Source organism: Phialemonium atrogriseum (assembly GCF_030411735.1).
Source record: "Phialemonium atrogriseum strain 8032-3 unplaced genomic scaffold QBC33scaffold_1, whole genome shotgun sequence".
Classification (NCBI taxonomy): Eukaryota; Fungi; Ascomycota; class Sordariomycetes; order Cephalothecales; family Cephalothecaceae; genus Phialemonium; species Phialemonium atrogriseum.
Genome location: NW_026848138.1, coordinates 2,077,060 through 2,096,899, shown reverse-complemented (window position 1 = coordinate 2,096,899; position 19,840 = coordinate 2,077,060). Strand labels below are relative to the sequence as shown.

General features: G+C 55.0%; 8 protein-coding genes across 8 annotated transcripts; 6 read left to right on the top strand and 2 right to left on the bottom strand.

Moving 5' to 3' along the window:
* Positions 1-251: 251 nt before the first annotated feature.
* On the top strand, positions 252-1,371 carry QBC33DRAFT_554252 (uncharacterized protein; the record flags this gene model as incomplete). Its single annotated transcript, XM_060429494.1, has 5 exons — positions 252-352; positions 411-666; positions 739-858; positions 1,152-1,218; positions 1,274-1,371. 5 exons carry the CDS (start codon positions 252-254, stop codon positions 1,369-1,371), a joined length of 642 nt encoding a protein of 213 aa, XP_060289022.1.
* A 33-nt stretch (positions 1,372-1,404) lies between these two features.
* On the top strand, positions 1,405-2,132 carry QBC33DRAFT_554251 (uncharacterized protein; the record flags this gene model as incomplete). Its single annotated transcript, XM_060429493.1, has 2 exons — positions 1,405-1,703; positions 1,805-2,132. The coding sequence occupies 2 exons, from the start codon at positions 1,405-1,407 to the stop codon at positions 2,130-2,132; spliced, it is 627 nt and encodes a 208-aa protein (XP_060289021.1).
* A 544-nt stretch (positions 2,133-2,676) lies between these two features.
* On the top strand, positions 2,677-4,581 carry QBC33DRAFT_584090 (uncharacterized protein; the record flags this gene model as incomplete). The annotated part of the gene is made up of 4 exons (XM_060431395.1): positions 2,677-3,848; positions 3,909-3,934; positions 4,008-4,096; positions 4,166-4,581. The coding sequence occupies exons 1-4, from the start codon at positions 3,147-3,149 to the stop codon at positions 4,579-4,581; spliced, it is 1,233 nt and encodes a 410-aa protein (XP_060289020.1). The 5' UTR covers positions 2,677-3,146.
* Positions 4,582-5,518: 937 nt separating this feature from the next.
* Positions 5,519-6,513, bottom strand: QBC33DRAFT_522527 (uncharacterized protein). Its single transcript, XM_060426547.1, has 2 exons — positions 6,033-6,513; positions 5,519-5,945 (listed from the first exon to the last, which is right to left on the bottom strand). The coding sequence occupies exons 1-2, from the start codon at positions 6,355-6,357 to the stop codon at positions 5,881-5,883; spliced, it is 390 nt and encodes a 129-aa protein (XP_060289019.1). The 5' UTR covers positions 6,358-6,513; the 3' UTR covers positions 5,519-5,880.
* A 1,080-nt stretch (positions 6,514-7,593) lies between these two features.
* On the bottom strand, positions 7,594-9,073 carry QBC33DRAFT_30333 (uncharacterized protein). Its single transcript, XM_060423417.1, has 4 exons — positions 9,059-9,073; positions 8,491-8,718; positions 7,800-8,388; positions 7,594-7,729 (listed from the first exon to the last, which is right to left on the bottom strand). The coding sequence occupies exons 2-4, from the start codon at positions 8,591-8,593 to the stop codon at positions 7,705-7,707; spliced, it is 717 nt and encodes a 238-aa protein (XP_060289018.1). The 5' UTR covers positions 8,594-8,718; positions 9,059-9,073; the 3' UTR covers positions 7,594-7,704.
* A 1,638-nt stretch (positions 9,074-10,711) lies between these two features.
* On the top strand, positions 10,712-14,252 carry QBC33DRAFT_30359 (uncharacterized protein). Its single transcript, XM_060423418.1, has 2 exons — positions 10,712-11,088; positions 11,139-14,252. Exons 1-2 carry the CDS (start codon positions 11,061-11,063, stop codon positions 14,162-14,164), a joined length of 3,054 nt encoding a protein of 1,017 aa, XP_060289017.1. The 5' UTR covers positions 10,712-11,060; the 3' UTR covers positions 14,165-14,252.
* Positions 14,253-15,153: 901 nt separating this feature from the next.
* On the top strand, positions 15,154-16,472 carry QBC33DRAFT_30318 (uncharacterized protein). The gene is made up of 4 exons (XM_060423416.1): positions 15,154-15,447; positions 15,505-15,564; positions 15,625-15,738; positions 15,798-16,472. The coding sequence occupies exons 1-4, from the start codon at positions 15,423-15,425 to the stop codon at positions 16,385-16,387; spliced, it is 789 nt and encodes a 262-aa protein (XP_060289016.1). The 5' UTR covers positions 15,154-15,422; the 3' UTR covers positions 16,388-16,472.
* A 1,231-nt stretch (positions 16,473-17,703) lies between these two features.
* Positions 17,704-19,448, top strand: QBC33DRAFT_608220 (galactose mutarotase-like protein). Its single transcript, XM_060432354.1, has 5 exons — positions 17,704-17,963; positions 18,026-18,125; positions 18,192-18,515; positions 18,612-19,116; positions 19,221-19,448. Exons 1-5 carry the CDS (start codon positions 17,847-17,849, stop codon positions 19,306-19,308), a joined length of 1,134 nt encoding a protein of 377 aa, XP_060289015.1. The 5' UTR covers positions 17,704-17,846; the 3' UTR covers positions 19,309-19,448.
* The last annotated feature ends 392 nt before the right edge of the window (positions 19,449-19,840 follow it).

Here is a 19,840-nt window from a genome sequence, read left to right as displayed (position 1 = left end):
TGTCAATAATATCGGGTAGCACAAAGGCCTTGGTTGTTAGGCCCTTCGTTGCGGGTTCTGCATATTCCTTTCCGGCTGGCTCCTGGTGACGGGAATGACAAAAGAGCTGCCGGTTCGGTCAAACGAATCTTGTTTGTACGTACCTACTCAACGGGGGAAGATTCCATATAAAAACCTGACGACACAGTCCAGGAAACATCCTCATTTTCAACTCCAAAGTCGTTCTTCTCGAAGATCCTCGTCGCAGAGAAATGGCTCCGAAATCCAAGTCGAAGAAAATGGATCCCTACGAGACCGACCCAGCCAAGATACCGCCCACCGACGACTACGCCCACGTTCTCTTCCACACGCCGTTATGAGCCAGACCCTGGCGACTTGGTGCCCGCTCCACCGCCTGGTCCCTGGACCAGCGATGTTGTCCTCCGGTACTGGGAGAGCGTTGTCTACGAAAAGTGTACGTACGCCAACGTCATGTACGAAAGCGAGGAATATCGCGACATCTTTGCCGTGGGCAGCGTCATCATCAAGTCGAACCATATGACCCACGTACCTTACCACCGAGACCACTCGCTCTCTGACGCGAATGCGCCGGTGGCGATTGCGCTCGTTCATGATTGCCTGGCCGAGATGGGCATCCAGGTCCCGACCATCTACTTTCAAGGAAAGGTGACAACATGTTTTTAGAACCCCATTTATCTGTCATCCCGGTGTGGCCTTCCGTCTAGCCCCCCTTGCCAGATCAACAACTTCGACGTCCTTATCGAGTCCCGCATTTCCGGCGTCGGGCTCAATGCCGCCTGGCCTTCCCTCTCCCCGGAGGAGGAGAAGGCGTCTTTCAAGACCCAGGCACGCGAGGTCGTGAGACGCCTGCACGAAATGCCGGGACCGATGACGTGGTGCCTTGTGGAGAGCAATACTACGAGGCGTATACCTCAAATGGAAGAAAGCGGGAGAGAAAAGGAAGTAGAAGCAGACATGTTTACCACCCCTGGCAGCTCCAAAAGTGACGAACCTACACACATTTGCCGAACCAAGAAACCCCCCCCCAAAAAAGTTCATCCTTCTCCTTGAGGGTACCTACAGAGGCCTAAGGTTCCGGCTGCTGCAGATGCACATTTAGAGGGCAGGTATGGTCTGTCAGATCACAAAAGGGGGAGGACTCAAACGACAACCCCATCCGGCACGAGAACCCCATAGCACATGATATGTCGGGCTTGCGTGAGTTGTGGTCCTGCCACGAGGGAAACGAAGGTTGAGACTGACGGCTCCGTAGTCCGACAACTGGCCGCCGCGGAAGCCCAGACTATCACGTACCGCGAACCGGCACTGGACCTCCACAGAGGTGACCAACAGCAACCCGTTGCCGCGTAACGACACGAGGAGTTGGATGCTCTCAACGACAAGATGCTGGACAAGCTGCAGGCCCTGCACGTCTCCGACGACCCCAGCGTGCCGTGGGGCTACGCCTCCACATTCGATGCTTACGGCCCCGACAACGACGCGCGCAAATCCTCGACCTGGGTGTCGTTGACCTTGCACCAGTGCGTGAGCTGCACCGACAAGTTCTTCTTCGAGGTGACGTGTATGGCGTGCAAGGGACTGTCCCGAGGATGCGTCGGTGAATCAGGTCCTTGCCATGGCGGCGGAGAACAACTGGCAGAGGTGCTACTCGTGCTGGAGGATGGGGGAACGGGATTATGGCTGTAATTATATGACGTGAGGAGAACCCACCCTCCGAGTAATATTATGTCGTCTGTGTATAAGTCCCCCCCCTCCCCGCGCTAACCTCTGGTCTCACTCACAGCTGTCAATGTGGAGCAGAGTTCTGCTACGTATGCGGACTTCGCTCGAGGACGTGCATTTGCGACCAGTGGAACGAGCCGCAGCTCTACGCCAGGGGAGCGGAACTGCATGAGCAGCAGTGGGGTCCAAACGTGGACGAAGGGCAGAGGGACCGCCTGATCAGGCGGGAGATGGAGAACATCCTCGAGACCCGCGACTGTAACCACGAGTCGTGGCTATATCGCCGCGGCAGCAGGCAATGCGACGAGTGCCGCGAGGACCTGCCGGACCGTCTGTCTCTACCGGGGTCTGCAGTGCCGGTTCCGGGTCTGCAGACGCTGCAGATATAACAGGCTCTGATTGAGTGGCTTGATGGCGTGTCCCAATGCCCCCGCAGTGCAAAACCGACGCAGAGAATGGATGGGGAATGAGTTGTTAGGGGTTCATAGCTGGTTGAGTTTCGATGAATGTGAAGGGGTGGATAGATTGTTGATGGGTGTCGGTTCAACTTATTGTGTCGCGACGGGGACAGAGGAAGGAGCAGGTCTCTCCTCGGTTTGTAGGTGCCAACACGAATCGACAGATGGCATTCAAGGTTCTCGGGTGTGCGATAGATTTTCTCAGCCATGCAGCTCGAGAGCATGGTATCGCGAGACAAGACCAGCGCTGTTCCTCCGCAAGGGCTTGACGAAGCTGTCTCGATGGCCGGTGGGATGAGCGGGGGGAGGTGATCGACATTACCAGGCTGCTCAGTAGTCCACCAAGTGCTTCCCTACACCTAGGATATTACGGAGTACTTCGCCGTCGACCGGGAGGTTGCAGTAGACGGCGATCATCATCAAGTAACTCTCCCCAATTCGACGGAGCTTCGCTTTTGGCCCCCGTAGCGCACAGACCCCAGGCACCCAGATTAACGATGCTTTCGCCAAGAGAGACGTCTTGAGAAATGATCATCTTCCATTGCCTTGGCGAGCTCTGGGCAAACCAGGGCCAAGAAGTTGGTGGTTTATGTGGTTGATGGGAAACCATGCCTCAAACGGGCCGCAGGTATTTATTCCCGCAAGGAGCGATCCCATGCACCGAAAACCCCAACTTCATAGGACAGCGTTCCCCCTTTTTAGTGGAGAATGGGGATAGCCTCACGGTTAATTAAGTAACGACAGATCTTGGCTCCCATTCCGAGCAATTAGACGGCTGGGCAGCCGCTCTAGTGAAACAGGACACGGCAGGGAACCAAGGCCAAGAGGGAAGTAATTGTTGATGATCTTCAACGTGTCCATCTTGGCCATTATTTCCACGTACTGAATGAGAGAAAAAACCACGACGACCCATCTGCTGGGTGCCACAGGGAAACGACAACGACCATGAATCTGCGCAGGACCACATTCTCGTACGCCGTCATCCTCTCGTGCGGCGGCATCTCGCCGTCGCATGCCGGCGCCGCCATCGAGCAGTGCGGGCAGGGCGGCGCCATCCCCGTCCTCGGCGATAGCTTGAACGCCGCCCTCTGCTCCCAGCCACTGGGCGGACAAGTCGACGCCCAGAAACAAGCGGAGTGGGCCCCCTGGACGCACCGCCCCTACTGCGCCGGGACCAAGTACTGCGTGTACACAAACGCCATGTTCGCCGACGGCGGCGGCGTGAGCATCATCACGACCCCGGGGAACATGTCCAGGGCCGTCGGCGTCATCGAGAAGGCCTTCGCGGAGCCGCCAGTCGCCACCGCCGCCCCCGACACGGCACTGCCGCCGCCGTACGTCGTGCAGGACGTCCCCGGCAAGGGCAAGGGCGCGATCGCGACGCGGCGCATCCCGCGCGGCGAGGCGTTCGTGACGGATCCGGCCGCCGTCATGGGCGCCGTCGACCTGCTGGAGCGCGTCGCGGGCACCGCCGGCCACCTGCTGCTCGCGACGGCGATCGACCAGCTGCCGGACCCGCAGAGGGTGCTGGCGCTGGCGGGCAGCTACAGCGCGGCCACGTCGGTGGCGGAGAACGTGATGCGGACAAACACCTTTGCCGTCTCGCTGGGTGGCGAGCCGTACATGGCGCTGTTCCCGGAGATCTCGGTGAGTGGACAGACACTTCCGGCCGCTGGGCGTCGATAGGTACTAATGGGGGAGTGCTAGCGAATTAATCATGCTTGCAAACCAAAGTACGTGCTGAAACCCTGATGGGGTAGAGATGTGATGTCAGTTCAAGTAACAGTACTGATGCCGTGTTACCAGCGCACACACCCGGTTCTCCCCGCGAACTCTGGCAATGTCAGCCGTGGCGATCCGCGACATCGAGCCAGGAGAAGAGATATCAATCAGCTGTACGAACCTCCCTCCCCCTGCCCCTCTTCCAATCCACATCATCTAACCAATACCCACCCCCAACTCAGACGCCGAATTCGGCACCACCTACGGCCAGCGCCAGCACGCGCTCCTGCACAACTGGGGCTTCCGGTGCACGTGCGCGCTCTGCACGGCGCCCGAGTCGGAGCTGCTCGTGTCGGACCGGCGGCGGCGGCGGATGGGGCAGATTCGGGACGGCATGCTGGGGCTGATCGAGGCGCGGCGGTTCGCCGAGGCGGTGGAGGCGGCCGAGGAGATGGTCCGGCTCGTCGTCGCCGAGGGCCTGGCGTCGCACCTCGCCGAGCACTACGAGGTGCTCGCGAGGCTGCACATGGCCCTCGGGGACGGCGCGCAGGCCGTCAGGTACGCGCGGCTGGCCGTCGCGGACCTGGAGAGGTTTGGCGGGCCGGATGATGAGGGGACGTTGGCGGATATGAGGGAGATTGCTGGGCGGAAGGGGTGAGCCGAGAGGGGGGAGGGACTAGTGGCCTGGAATTTGTTTCTTTCCTGTGGTTTTGGGTAGAATAGCGTAGTGACCAAGTTCTGAATCGTTATCTTGCTGTGACTTAAGAATACCCCTGACGACTCCCTTTAGTCCTTGAATTGATGTCATGAAAAAAGCTGCTTGAATTAGTTTAGGCAGGCATAGGCCAAACCTATACGCCCTAAGTAGCCTACAAGCTCACCGTCGTGGGCCTGCTATCTGTCCTTCTGTCATCCGCGCTGAGCATTGGCCCTTCAATATTTTGTCATCTCATGTTTATCTGCACACTAACACAGTAGACTCTTTGCATAACAGTGCGTGGTCTAATTATATGGCATGAAGTTACCAGAAAAACCAAACGTCAATTTCCAAAGACTATAGTGATTAATCATAAAACTAACGCAAGCGAACAAACAAGCAACTTATTGGTATTACTTTGCCAGGACTAAAAGACTCACTGATTTCTCTTCACCATATTAATATTTATATTACTTTGTACCCTTGGCAAGGTAGACTAACTTAGCCACTATATAACTTCAGTGCAGGGTTAGGCTTGGGTAAATCCAATGGGCAAATCCTTCGCATCTCACCACGAAGGCCTGACGTGACACAACTCGACTAACCGGTAATTAGGATAACGTGGTCCCGGTCCCCCTACTCCCCGCATCGCTCCTTTAAAAGAAATAAATAAATGAAATCATCCCGAGAAGTCACTCTTTCCCGAGCAGCTATGGGGCCATCGTTATCGAAGAATGCCGCCACCCTAGAATATTCACACTGAAGACAAAGAGATTCCAAGAGGCAATGTTTCCTTCGGACAGCCTTACACCGAGGTGAGCTTCCCGTCAATTCCTAGCAACAGAAATAGCGATGGACAGCAACGGCAAGAGTGACAGGAGTGACAGCAAGAGCGATAGACAGCAATAGCAATAGCGATAGACAGCATGGCAATAGCAACAGACAGCGACAGCAAGGGCAATATACAGAAACAGCAATCGCGATAGGAGCGATGGCAAGAGCGATAGACAGCAACAGCAACAGCAAGAGCAACAGAGAGCGATAGCAATAGACAAGAGCAAAAGCAACTGCCACCTGTAATACACTAACCGCCTGCCCGCGGAGCAAATGGCACATGCCCCTGGAGAAATTCCCTCTTGATATACCAGACGCGTTCTTCTCTCGGGACCAGACGGGCATTCTCAGTAGCCCAAAGAAGTTCTAGTAACAGCACAGGCCGACGAATACTTAACAGAAGGATAGGGTCGTGCTGGCCAGTAATTATTTAGGGATGCGGCCGTGGGGAAATTGCCAGTCGCGAAAGTTGGGAACGACGGGGTAGGGTTCTGAAAACAGAAGAGCAAATCACGTTAGAAAGAGTCGGTAATAATGGATAGGTCAAGTTTGGGCAAAATGGAAGCGATACAATATACCTTTGCAACCGTCAATGATAAAGTAATATTGATCCTGGGTCAAGACGCCATCCATTAGCGTCTGAATTGGCTGGCCCGTCCTATGCGGGGAAAGGTAGCCTTCGTCGAACCGATTACCTGCGACAATCTCGCACGCAACAAGTGCCGTCTTATGGTGTATGCCGAATTCCTGATTATCCTCCGTGTCGACCCGCGGAAGACGGAGCAATTGATTCGACTCGCCCTCGTAGCCGGGATGGCGGAAGCTTATGTCAGGCGCTGCAAGCGCGTCTACCGGCGGCGTCGGTGGTGGGTGTCCTTGCTGGCCTAGGCCCGTCGTGGCCATTTTGCCAACAAACGCCCGTCTGAGAGGAAAGACGAAGATGGGAGGGCGGTTACAAGAATGAGAAAGAAAAAAAAGACAAAAGATGGAGAAGCGTAGGCGAGACAGAGGAAAAGAGAAGACGGGAGATACAGGCTGCAAACTTTAACTTGGACTGAGAACTTGGTGCGAAAAAGGAAGCAGGACCAATAATAAACGGGAACCTGGCTGCCTAATTCGAAAGCTTTCCCTTTAGCTGCTCCACTTGCTGCAACTCTATGGAGGAAAGGAAAGGGCAAAATCTGACAGTTGTAGGAGCGCCGGCTAGAGGATACATCAATCCAAATCGGTGTCTGGGCCAAGAACCTACCGACACCAGGTACCAGTGGCAACGACGAGGACGCGGCGGTGGACGATAGCGAGGTCAACCATGGCACTCCACGCAAGAGAGCGCGGACCGGCCGCGCCGCACCATCTACGTCGCCCGATCGCAAGGCTGGTGCTCCGGCCATGATCCGACCGAGGCTGCGAGAATGTGGCCTCTTCAATGTCTGGTTCCACGACCGGCGTGGACGAAGAGCGCCAGAGGACTACGTGAAATACTGGGGCGGCGAAACCGAGCTTTCCGGCGACATGATCGCTAGGGCCGTCTGCCACTACGACTGCAACGAGATTGAGCGCGTCAATGCCTACAACCGGTCGCTCTTGGTCTTTTTCGCCCGCAGCTATATCCACGGCCGCGCTACAAGCCAGGCAATTGACGAAGAAGAAGGCCCCGAGAAGTATTACAAGTACACCAAGCTGGTGCTTATCGGGGAGGGGCTGCAGACGATATCCACAGCCTGGAGCGAATACCAGGCAATCGACCAGAATGGGGCCGTTGATACAGATTTGATGAGGTGAGGGATAGACTACCTAAACTTGTGGGAGAAATATGTCTCGCTAACGATAGAAATAGTGACCGACAGTACGACCACTCATCGGCGGGACTCCGCTGAAGACAGGTTCCCTACGAAAGCCTTGGAGAGAGGCCACTTCAGATCCACACAAGAAGCCATGGAGCAGATGGGGAGGGCATTCCATTCCTCGGGGGCTTCTTGTCGGCATCTTGCGCGACACAGGATACACTGGTGTATGCGAGGGGATCATTAGTGGAGGCGGCCAAGACCATTCCCGCCTTGGCGCCGATGGTTTGGGAAGAATATTCGGAATCTGGTGGATGGGATGCTGTGGGAACGTGCATTTCGTAGGGCAGAAGGAGAATCTGCTTTTAAACCCTGCTAGCGCCAATGATAATCCAACGTCCCCGCCGAGGCCCACATTATTCCCACCAAGTAATCCAAGCCAACGAGAACCAGGGTACCTAGGTATTTACCGTTGTTGGTTGCTTCCGCTGCTGCACGGTCTCTAGTCAGCAACCAGAGCTATCGACCAGGAACAGTAAAACGAGAAAGGGGCCTGCTTACATGGCGTCCCTAAGTTGGGAGATGACTCCAGGGCGCCTATCTCTGCTCTTGCGCCGGTGCTTCCTGCGACTTCGGCGGTCTCTGCTGGAGCTGCGGTCTCGGCTCCGGCCTGACGCATCTGCTGGTGCAACTTCACCCCTCCGAGGGGTATGTTCCTCGTGAGAGCCATAGTACACGGTGCCAGGAGGTGGACCTGTAGCGTAATATTGCGGCTGGCCATTGGAATCCCGACCGTACTCTTCCGATCGTGTCTGGCGTGGACACTGGTGCTGAGCCTGGTGGTGAACGCCATCGTACGGCTGAGCATGCCGCCCACCTGTGCGGTACTCGTATCCGTCTGGCTGCGGCATGCTTTTGTTGTCGCCGGCTCCGCCGATACCCCGTCCCGGATATGCCTCTGGATATGAAGCCGGACTAGGACCTACGCCGTCGCCGTAGTTGCCCTCCAAGGGTCTCCCCGGGGGCAGCCCATCGCGTGATAAGCCGGCATAACCCGGGGCAGTGTACTGATTCGTTGACGGCTGCCCCGACGGGCGATTCGGGGAGTGTATGCCAGTGAGAGGTTTTGCTGACCCCCGATACGGATCGTCTACAACAGAAGAGCGGTCAGCGTTAAGTGTTCGTAGTACTGGTGCTTTCAATCTGGTTTGTGGGCGTGGGTGACTTATTCAATAACGGAAGCCTTGCATACCTGGTCTATCGCCAGAGGCAGACCCGGCGTCGGTGCTTTGGGGCTTATTGGGATTCGTCGTGTCACCAACAACGTCCCTGAGGAGCCGACGGATTCGACCCATGGCGTGGAGATCTCAGAAGGGATAGTTTATTTTTTATGGGATGGTGGTAGTGGCAATGATATGAGCAGAGTCGGACGGTGTTCCGACTCGAATGAGACACAAGCTTGGGACTTTGTCTTGTACAGCTTGAAAGTTGGTTAGCAATTTTCAGTGATTTGATGCTGAATGCTGATTGCTGACCTCCAAGATAAACATTGTAATTTGCTACCCCGCTGAAGAGTCGTGCCTTTATACTGCAAGACTAGCCGACTGGTCGCGTGCGGAACTCGTCATTGTGTCGGTAGCTATGCGTTTCAGTGGCGAAGGATTCCACCTCCATGCGACCCGAGATATTGGTGCCAATCCAGTAACCACGACGTTTCCCAATCCAGCAACCACGCGTGCTGTTAGCTCTGCCGCCCCCACAAAATGTGAGGCCCATACCCTGCCTCTAAAAGCTTGAATAGACTAGCGGAAACAGCTCACCCTAGCGCCGGCTCCAAGATTAGTCCGGACCTATGATGCTCGTGCGCCATAATTGCCGGTGGTCGCAACCACCTCGCCAGCGATGCGCCATTTTGGGGATATCGTCGGGCATGCTGTTTGCAAAAGCCGCGCAAATTTCCAACTACCCTACAACCACTATTTCGACGCCGCATAGACGACCATCAGTCTTAAGATGGCGGATGACGTCGTGTGGGTCACGGGTTGGAGCGAGGAGAGACGCATGGCGCAGATTAGGGACTGGGTAAAGACACCTCTTGATGTGAATCGTGCGTGGCAACTGACTCTCTCTAGGGTGGCAACGGAGAGGAAGCGGACAAGAAAGGCGCCGTCGCATGTCTGCTGGATTTTAGAGGGGAGGCCGGGTTGGTAGATTTCACGGATGCGACGGATGCTGTGGTTCTGTGCCACTGCTCGAAAGAAGAATTTGACCTCGAGAAGTTAATTTTGTATGGGACGCCAGCAGACGTCAAATATTATCGATAGGAGAAATGAGGACCTCTACTTGCCTGGACCGATTACTTGGGCCAACATAGGCAAGATTGATTTGCTAGTTAGAGTATGCGTTGAGGCTAGGTCTCTAGCAGGTGGCCGACCGCGCGGCAAAAGAAACATGATGAGTGAGCCTCTCACCCTCTCTGACATTTTCGAGTAATTACATGAGATAATAGTGAGATAAGGGATGTGGTGGGATAAACTGGTTGGGACCATGCTCCCATGAATTACGTCACACACACAAACACATCACATCCGACAGAAAGCAATCAGCTCCGCATAAGTAAGAATCTTAGCGAATGTTGGCGGCAACACTAAGGAGATCAAACATTTGGGAAGCTAGAGCTAGACACATCATTAGGAACCGGGCCAATAAAAGCGGCGCCGGCGGTTAGGAGAGGCAAGGCGATGAGGACAACGAGGAACGTTGCCGTCTGCACCATCGGCTGAGACCCAAGTGTGGCCGCATCGCAGTCAGCCACCGACCCGAGTCTCCAAGGCCAGGGGCGTGGCAGCCATCGTGACGCTCGCCGGTGTCACCTTTCTCAATTCCATGGGGAACGGTATCCTCATCGCCCGGGACATCGGCCTCTGGCCGGCCCTGGTCCTCTAGCCCGCCGCCATCTACTCCCTCGCGGCGGGGTCCCTGCTCCTCATCTTCGGCGCCGTCGCCGACGTCGTGGGTCGCGGGGAGCTTCCTGTTCGCCGTGTTCACCAGCGCCGTCGGCCTGGCCCGGAACGCCGGCCAGATGATCCTCTTCCGGACTCTGCAGGGGATTGCCGTATCCATGTGCCTCGCGACCGCCGTCAGCCTTATCACAGAGTTACTGACTCGCACTGTTCTGGGCAGTTTGGGAATTCCGGTTGCCTAGCCGTCAATGCAGCCATCGCCGCATCCTTCGCAGGGCGTCCTGGACTATAATATTTGCCAGCACCACACTCGTCGCCTTTGTCGGCTTCTTCGGCCTTCGAAAACGGGGATGGCTGGGAAGAACGATGAATAGGGTCTATTTCGGCCACTCCGACCGGTGGGTATAACGTCGTCATTTCCCGTGGAAGCGGCGCGTTCTAGGTACTGGAGGTGGTCCGATGTCAAGGGGACTGTGAAGGCAGGACCTACGGTTCTTGCTCAAATGTATGTACTTTGTACATCTCTATCCCCGCGGTCATGCCAGACCTCCTGTACACGATATTACAAAGCCTTCGTGTCTGGGACTTGGTGGCCGGCATCGTTACACAAGGTTGAGGACATGTCGGGTCGATGAGCTGCCCTCCTCCTCCTCAGGCGATATCATTGGCTATGCGGTATTTCTGTGGTCTTTGAAAGTGGCCGATTGGACAAGCATCGTTTGAAATGCGGCTGAGCTGAAGTTGGAACAAAAGCATCCTCTCCAAACTGCAATAGCCTTACCGCAAAACCCATCAACCATTCGAAGCAATTCCTGCAATATCTTCCAAGTTCTCCCCATATATCACCCCGTCGCTCAAAATGATCATCACTGTGCAGACGCCTCTCCGTATGTGGACCTTGTGGAACACGAAATACCAAATTCTGACCTCGCATCAGGGACCATCCGTGTCGATGCTCAACCATCGTGGCTCGTCAGCGATCTCTTGCTGGAGCTTTCCAAGCACAAGGACTGTGGAGCAGATGGTCTTCGGCTTATTCATGGTGGACATCAATTGAAACCAAACAAGAGTCTATCAGACTACACTATCCATGAGGGATCAACCATCCAGTGTATCCGTACGCAATCGACGATCCAGCCTCCACCGGCTCCCCCAACGAATCCGCCCCTCAACCCCACCCTCAACCCCACCCCCCAGGGAGCCGAGAAATGGAAAGAGTTGGGCTCGAGGTTCGACTTCGATACAGATCTTCACATCGTAGATCCCGAGGCTCACCACAGCCTGTTGGCTAGCCTGGAGAGGTCGGTCATCGAAAAATCCGAAGCCTTCCGTTGCAAAGGAGTCTATGACACGAACGACAACACTTACGAGCGGCACGAGATTCCTGAAGGCACCTTGAGAGTGCTAAAGAGGTTGCCAGACAGCCTTGACGAAAACAAGGACTCGAAAGCCCTGTTCAGCATAGCGAAGAGCTATGTCATCCTCAGTCAGGTGCTGTGCAGCTTCAGATACGTCATTGATCACGGTTTTGCGACTTCATTCTTTAGTTTCTTCTTGGAAGACCCCGAGTGTTGCCTAGCAAAGCTCGTGCAGGTCCCTCTTGAGGCACTGCAAATGTTTCATCAGGGGCTCGAAGAAACTCTGACCCACGAGAGCATCCTCTCGCCCAAGCCCATTCACCGTGCAGAGGACTTCGTATGGCGACTTCACACAGCGCTCGGACTCGGACTCGGATTGTCACCCCGTGAGCCGCTACTCAGCGACGAGATCTGTATGCTATGCCGCGTGGTCGTTCTGCTGCTTGACCTAGCCCTGGTATCCTATATGGGCTCACATGGGAGCGACTTCGACGTCCAGTACTTGGGTAAACACGATAAGGACATCCAGGTTGGAGGCAATGTTCTTAGCACCAAGACGACATATGGATTTCGATTGTCTTGTCGGCGACTGGCCTGCCTTGACGGATTCCTCGATAGAACCTCAGTCTGGATTTTCCGGCAAATCCATGAACATGGACCTCGTGTCTTGGACGACTCGAAGCCGCTGCCTATCCTGACAACAATGGAGACGTTTGCCGATGTCTGGGGTCCTGTTTGGACCGAACCCGTCGAGGGGAGTACCAGTGGCGAGATTCTTCGATACCACGTTTCGAAGGGAGTTATCCATAGGGTCGAGACTGACACGCTGCCACGGTATGATGGCGCAGCGACATGTCACTGGGAAAGCTGGCCAGAGTATCATTACCGAAGGGTCACTCGTGGCATCAAAGATGTGTTCAGGAACGATGCCAAGGCTCCTACTACTCTGAAGTGGGACGATATGCTCCTCATCGGGAGCTTGCTCGAGCAGCACGAGTCGTGCAGATATTCGCCTAGCGACTTCCAACACGATTCGAACTCTGCGTTCTATGTTTTGGGAACAAAGCCCTCGACCTGGACCACGGATAGTCGCAGCTTTGCGGTCTCGTTTTCGAAACTTGTAGGCCTAGCAATGTCTGGGACTCAAAAGAAACTTCCTGCGACCACCGTCAAACAGCACATTTGGGACAAGTGGAGCAAAAACCCGACGAGGGCCAACCCCTGGATTCTACACATGAGCCTTGGTGTTGAGGTCAGCCAGTGCACAGGAAACGCCCGCAGAGTCCCGCTGAAGGACATCCTTCTGTGCGATGCCCTCCAACCACGGCTAGAGCTCTGTGTCCCGGGCTGGAGGGAAAAGATATGGGGACCATCTCTGCTGGTTGCTCTACATAGCCAAGACGACGAAGACATCTGCCAGTTCTGGAAGGACTACGAGGCTCATCGGCAGGAAGTCGCCGAGTTGGTCTGCTGCATGCTAGACCTCTTGAATGAGACGGGAAAGCTCAATGGAGTTTTCAATGTCGCCTTTTTCAATTACCATGCAGAGCACTCCCTACACTTAAGCTTGGCATTGAATAGCTGGGCGAACATCCTCGAGGACTCAGATGAGTCAGCGGTGTACGCGATTAGCAGCAATTCCTGCTTGGTGACTGCTGAGAGGCCCGTCGAGTTCGGAAGATCAGTTTGCAGCCAACTTTGGGAGCCACGCATGACTCAGCACACTCTCCTACAAACGGAGTTGTCCAATTATCACCCAACATGGATGGAAGTGAATCTTGCAGGCCACTACTTCCGAACCTCACCCAATGACCCAGATATACTTGTTTCCTGGCGCTTCGGTATATTCGGAAATAGGGATACCGCAAGAGAAACAACCACTAGATACGCAAACGAAGCCAATCCCAGACGCATCGTTGTTATTCAGGTATTGAAAAAGAGCTTTGGTGGTCTTAAGCGTCCCAGAGCATCTCAGAGATTAAGATCCGGTGCCCAGTCAGGCTCGCCAGCCCCGACGACGGCTCCTCCCAATGAGGAAGGGAACGACGATCATTCTGCTGCCCCCCTTCCTTTGCAACAACCGTGGTCGTTCCAAGGTTTAGATGCCATTAAGACCGACGATGGCTGTGCTGCCTCTGCCGATGTACCTCTATCGGCATCATCTTCCATCCGCCGAGTCTCACTGACTATCGACGGAACTCACGTCAACAGGTTTGTCGAAGATCGTGAGGCGAACCGAGAGTCCCAGGACGTGGCAATGTCCTCCGACAACGAGCATCATTCTGTGCACGCACCGCAACCAGTCAACCACACCGTAGGAAACCAGGTTGCAGTTGAGAACGCCGGCGACGATCTCTCTTTCATGCCTCAGCTCGAGAGCGATTTGGTGGTGACACTGCGCACGGTAAATGACGTTGCAAGATTCAGAGAGGGGACACACTCTTCTCCAGTGCAACAAGGCTCAGCAAAACTCGAGGGAATGAGCCGTCAGGGCGAGCCTGGGGGCTCCAGGCAAGCGGCCCGGCCCAACGTCGATCACCCACCTTCTGGGAATGCCGTTTTGCCTCGTCGAAAGCGTCGCTGGTGTCCACCATTTCGCCGATGAGAAGGACGGTGTCTACTGTGTAGCTTTGGCGACGTTACTCTTTGGCAAGCCTTGTGTACCTAGAGACAAAGGGTTGGGATTATGCATGTATTTCCAAGGAAGCTAGCTATTGACTAAACTTGTATAGGAATGACCTGCAAACGGCAAAATACAGGAAAACAAGCCCCTTGCCCCCATGTACTTAGCATACGCAGCAGCTACTCAGAAGACAATCTCCAGTCAATCGCCGTGCTTGGCGTTGCAACGTTGTATTAATTACATCTCACCGGCAACGGGAGTTCAGAGCCGAGTTGTTGGCCTGTCGGTTCAACAAGCTAGACCAAGACCAGGATGTGGGGGTCGTCGGTAAGATGCCGGAGGTAAGGCCGCGGATTTCGGCGAGATGCCGGCGCCATGCCGACCGGCGGTGGGGCTTCGGGGGGTCGCGAAGCACGAGAACCGGAAGAGGCTCCACGCCGACACCGGCGCAGAGGTCAAGCTGTATGTTATCTAGGGTGTGCCACGCCTCCGCGTTGTATTGGCTGGCATGCCGCCTTCTTTTGCTGGGCGACTTGTTTTATTTTTATCTCGTGGCCTCTCGGCTTGATGTATGTACGACTGTCCCAGGATCTGGGGACTTGGATTGTGCATTTGCTCAGTGGAGAAGTGTTTGTTCCCAGTGGTCTAAATATAGGCCAATAGCTGCGATTGATTCCTGGCCACTCATTCAACTCAAATAGCGCGGGTGTCCGACTGCCAATTCGCTAAGCGCCAGCGTTTCTGCACTGCCGAATCGGCTTCAACCCCTGATATGCCAGGGATCTCCCATGAGACAGATTCCCTGCTAAGAGCGCGGTTCCTCGAACAGCTGTGAGGAAGCACCAGCAAATCAAGGGTGTATCAAAGCATGAGGCTCTTGATACACGACGAGGGTAGTTGAAAGGCGCGCGGCTTTTGACTGCATCGGGTGGATTCCCTCAATGCATTTGTGACAAGGGGGTCTTTGTTGGACAGGTCAAAGACCAGGACTTTCCAAGATGAAAACGGACCGACAGCCCCAGCTTTGATGTGAAATTCAACAACTCTTTCATTGTCTCTTTTGTGTCCTCCGTCTCCTTTGTTCGTTTTCCCTCGTTATTTCGTTCGATCGGTTATTATATGTTGCGGGACAACCAAGAATTTTCCTTACCAGGTTCTCAACTGTCCTCCATTTCTTCCTCCACACAAGTCTCCATCTCCTTGCATAGTTGATCTACAGCAAATCTCACGATCTACGACCATGACGTTCGCTCAGAAGCTCAAAGGTATGGATCTGCTGCTCTCTCAAAATCAGGGTCAAGATGGCTAACCTAACTGGAAAGGCGCATTTCAACCCCGGTTCCTACCATTTTTTCTAGTCATTCCAATCATTCTATTCCAAGGTGAGCAATTCCACGCGCGGCTGCTTCCAAACCTTCGCTTCCCTTGCTAAAGACAAGCAGCACTCTCGCTCTCCGGATGCGTATCAACCTCGCCAGTCTTACCTGATCTATACATCGTCTCCTTCTCGAGAAACGACACATCCCCTCCCATAAAACTCCGCCTGGGCTATCTCGGTGAGTGCAAAAACCCCCCAACCCCCAGGTCCCCTCCCCCCAGCTAACACCCAACCCAGGCATCTGCGCCGGCAACCAAACCGACCTCCAGTGCCACCCAACAGCCGGCTCCTCAGCAGACGACGTCGTCGCCTCCCTCTTCCCGGGCCTCCTCAACCACACCACCACCGTCCCCGCCACCAAGGGCAAGAACACTCCCCCCGCCCCCTCCCGATCCGACGCCGCCCGCGCCCTCGTCTCCGCCGCCCTGACCCTCCAGTCGCGCATCTTCGTGCCCCTCCTCGCGGGCGCCGGCTTCCTCTTCCTGGCCGGGCTGGCGGCCCTGGTCGTGGCGAAGCGCCGCGGCACCGGCCCGCTGAGGGCCGCGACGCTGGCGTGCCTGTGCCTGTCGGCGGCGCTGGCGTTCACGGCCTGCCTTGCCACGAGCGGGGCGGCGGGCGCGCTGGAGTTCTCGACGCTGCTGGGCGTTGTTGGGGAGGCGGCGCCGAGGACGGTGGTTAGGCCTGGGGTGGCGCTGCAGGTGCTGCAGTGGTTGGCTTTTGGGTTTACTGTGGTGTTTGTTGGGGGGGTGCCGTGGATGTTGAAGGGGGGTGGTGGTGGTGGTGGTGGTGGTGGCGGTCAGGGTGATTCGGAGAAGTACGGATACTAGGCATTGTTATGAGACTGCGGGAATGATGTAATTATATATAGGTATCACAGGTTGGGAGTTGTCGGGCATAATATGGATGGTAACTTGGTTGGCTTTCTTTGGTAATAAAATTGGTACTGTCTCGCAATGATATCTCACAAAATGGATCGGTCCAGCCTGTGTCGACATAAATGTTCCGTGATATGACGTCTCGTAGCAAGTCAAAAGAGCCAACTGCCCACCTAAAGTTATCTGCCTCCACAGCCAGTGATTATTGCCTGGAAGGTCCCATCTCCAGCGGATCATGTTTGGGTCTGTATATAGGGGCCGAGGGGAACTCTGCAACAACGAAATCCAACGTTGGATCTCTTTGGGTGTCTACATAGTAAACAGTTGCTTAGTGTGAGACTGGCGCTGGTGAGGCGTTGGTGAGGAGGAGTTGGGTACAAGATGCAAGGGTCCACCAAGACCCCGTCTTGGCACAATTACATCTGCAAGAGTGCAAACTTGAAGTTGAAATATCTTTCCAATGCCTCAATAGAAATTCGAGATAAAAACTGGAGGATATGTGGCTCAATTAGTACTGAAAAGGGAACCAAAGTCCGACAAAAATATTTGTCAACTTTGCATGCCAAACTGTGCTTTCCCCTGATTCTGCGTTTCGACGTTGAATGCCGATCTTGAACTGCGGGGGCAAAACCGGCCGACGCACTGACCCGACGGATAATACGGCGCAACCACTACTGCGGAACGAGCCGACCAGTCCCAGTTTAGGGTTATATTGCGCAAATCTCGAATCAGGGGGAATCGATCCCAGATTTTGGCTGCTTGAATTCGGCTAAAGCAGTTGATAGCTTCCGAATGTGACTTTACGAGAGGAGAAATAAGCTTCTCCTCTTGCATCGTTAATTTATTACTATTTCGGGATTTTCCACAGTGTAGCTATCTCATAGGTACTGACTGCGCTGCTGGACTGTATATGGCTGGGCCAACCCCTTGAGCGAAGCCGAGCCTATTGAGAAAGCCTCGATGTGAAGCGCTTGTTTGATAAGGGACGCCCTATAAGTGCCCGTGGCCCCTAACCTGCCTCCAATGGCGTCATCCATCCGGGACATCCCTGCCGCCTAGATGTCTATTAACTCTGTGCCGCATTAACAAGCCACACAGTGAGATTGTGGACATGGCGATCCTCGGATGATCCATGGGCAACTCAGCCTGATAATATCCCCGCAGTTCAGGGATTCGCCCGAATCAGGGTTGTAAAGTATTATGAACAGCTCCCCATATGAGCCCAGCTCCTCATATGAGCCCAACTCCTCTTTAAAGTCTCGGCCGGTCGGCAGATCGCGGAGCCATCTCCGCTGGCGAACAAGACATCTCCAACAGTTGAAGAGGACTCCTCGTCGCCGATCCTTGACTTATTTTCTTCGCGGTTTTCCCCCGGGCTCGAGCAGTTTCATCGTCTTCAGAATTTCCAAAAATGCGGTACTCGACAGCGATCTTCGCCTTCTTGGCGCAAGCAGTCATCGGCCAGGCTGAGCCGACCCCCGGCGAAGATGGAACGTACACAATCTCTGCCCCGGGCATCAAGGCTCAGGTAAAAGGAGCCTTCATGTATCGTGCATGACATGAGACATCTGAAAAACTAACCGTTCCCAGTTCATCCCCTACGGCGCAACACTCAGGAACCTGTTTGTCAAGGACAAGAATGGCAAAGATGTTGATGTCGTCCTCGGCTATGACAACATCACCTATTACCGTAAATGAGGACACCCCAGGGCTTGAGCAGTATCGGCACGCCTTCTAACTGACTTGCCCTTTGTAGCCGTGGACCCCGGACATCCGGTGTACAACTCCATTCCCGGGCGATACGTGAACCGGATCGGGCACGGCACTTACACGCTCAACGGTACAACCTACAAGACGCAGATTAACGACGGGAACAACACTCTGCACGGCGGTACCAACAACTGGTCGTATCAATTCTGGAACGTTACTGCAGCTTCCGAGGACTCGATCACGTTTTCCATCTACGATGCCGTCAACACGTCCCCCGGGTTCCCCGGGAATGTCCAGGCCAACGTCACCTACAGCGTGACCAACAGCACCTGGAACATCAAGATGGTGGCCGTGCCCGACGCTGAGACTCGTAAGCACCCCGCCCCCAGCACCCTATGCAAATTGCTCTCCTTCCCTCCACCCCCCCGCCCCCCCGGCCCCCACGCGCTGACCAGGGCTGCAACAGCCCTCATGCTCACCCAGCACACCTACTTCAACCTCGACGCCTTCAAGAACCCCGACACGGACAAGATCTGGGACCACACCCTGCACCTCCCCTACTCCCCGCGCTACCTCGAGGGCGACGCCGGCGCGCTCCCGACGGGCAAGATCCTGACGGCCGCGCCGGGCAGCGTCAACGACTTCGCGAGCGCGGCCGACATCTCCTTCGGGCACTCGGTCAACAAGACCGGGTTCGCCGACAACTGCGGCGGCGGCTGCGACGGGTACAACGGGTTCTGGATCATCGACGACGCGCCCAAGGACGCCGTCGTGCTGTCGCTGGCGAGCCCGTTCAGCGGCATCCGCGCCGACCTGCGCACCGACCAGGCCGGCCTCGTCGTCTACTCGTGTTTCTGGAGCGACGGCACTGCCGACCTCAAGAGCACGCAGGGGCTCGCGGGTAGGGATAAGGTTACGAGTAGCTCGTGTGTTGCCATTGAGGCGCAGGATTATGTCGATGGTATCAACCAGTAAGTGCAGCGTTCGGTGACGGGGCAGATTTTTCTATATTGCCCCTTTTTTTCTGGAGGTGCTTCTGTGTGAATATGATGGCTGACTCAAGCTCTAATCTTAGCCCCGAGTGGAAGCGTGAGGATGCTGAGATCACGGGTGCCGGTGAGACATATAGCTGGGAGAGTTCCTGGACGTTTGGTACTCTCTGAGAACCCGTAAGCTCGACGACAAATATGATTTGAATGACGGCGTGGAAGGGGGAATTCTATTCTATTAAGTATATTCTTACTGTGGTGAGATACCTGTAATTAGTCCATATGATCAACGCTGCCCGAAGGGATGCCTACCTATTGCGACGTTCAGTCTCAGAGCGAATTAACTATCAAGCCTTATTGGGGAATCTGGCAGAGCCATCCCGACAGCTCCCTTCCTAGACCAACCTTGGCCCCCTTTATTGTACAGTACAATCTCACGATACCTTCATCTTTTCCTTGTTCTCTCCGCTCGCCCGGGGCTAGACCCCGTGGGTAATCTAGTCTAGAAGTACTCCGTGGACATTACTATCTCTTCTGTCTGCTAACAACGAACGACGATTGTAACAAAACCTCTAACCGTCGGAGAGCCCGTTTCTTTAATATTATCCCTTAAGGATGGGCTACCCACTCCCCATGAGCCTGAGGAGATACGACTGAGGAGTATATAAAGCAGGTACTAGCTGCTATCCAATAAGGAGCGAGGAAC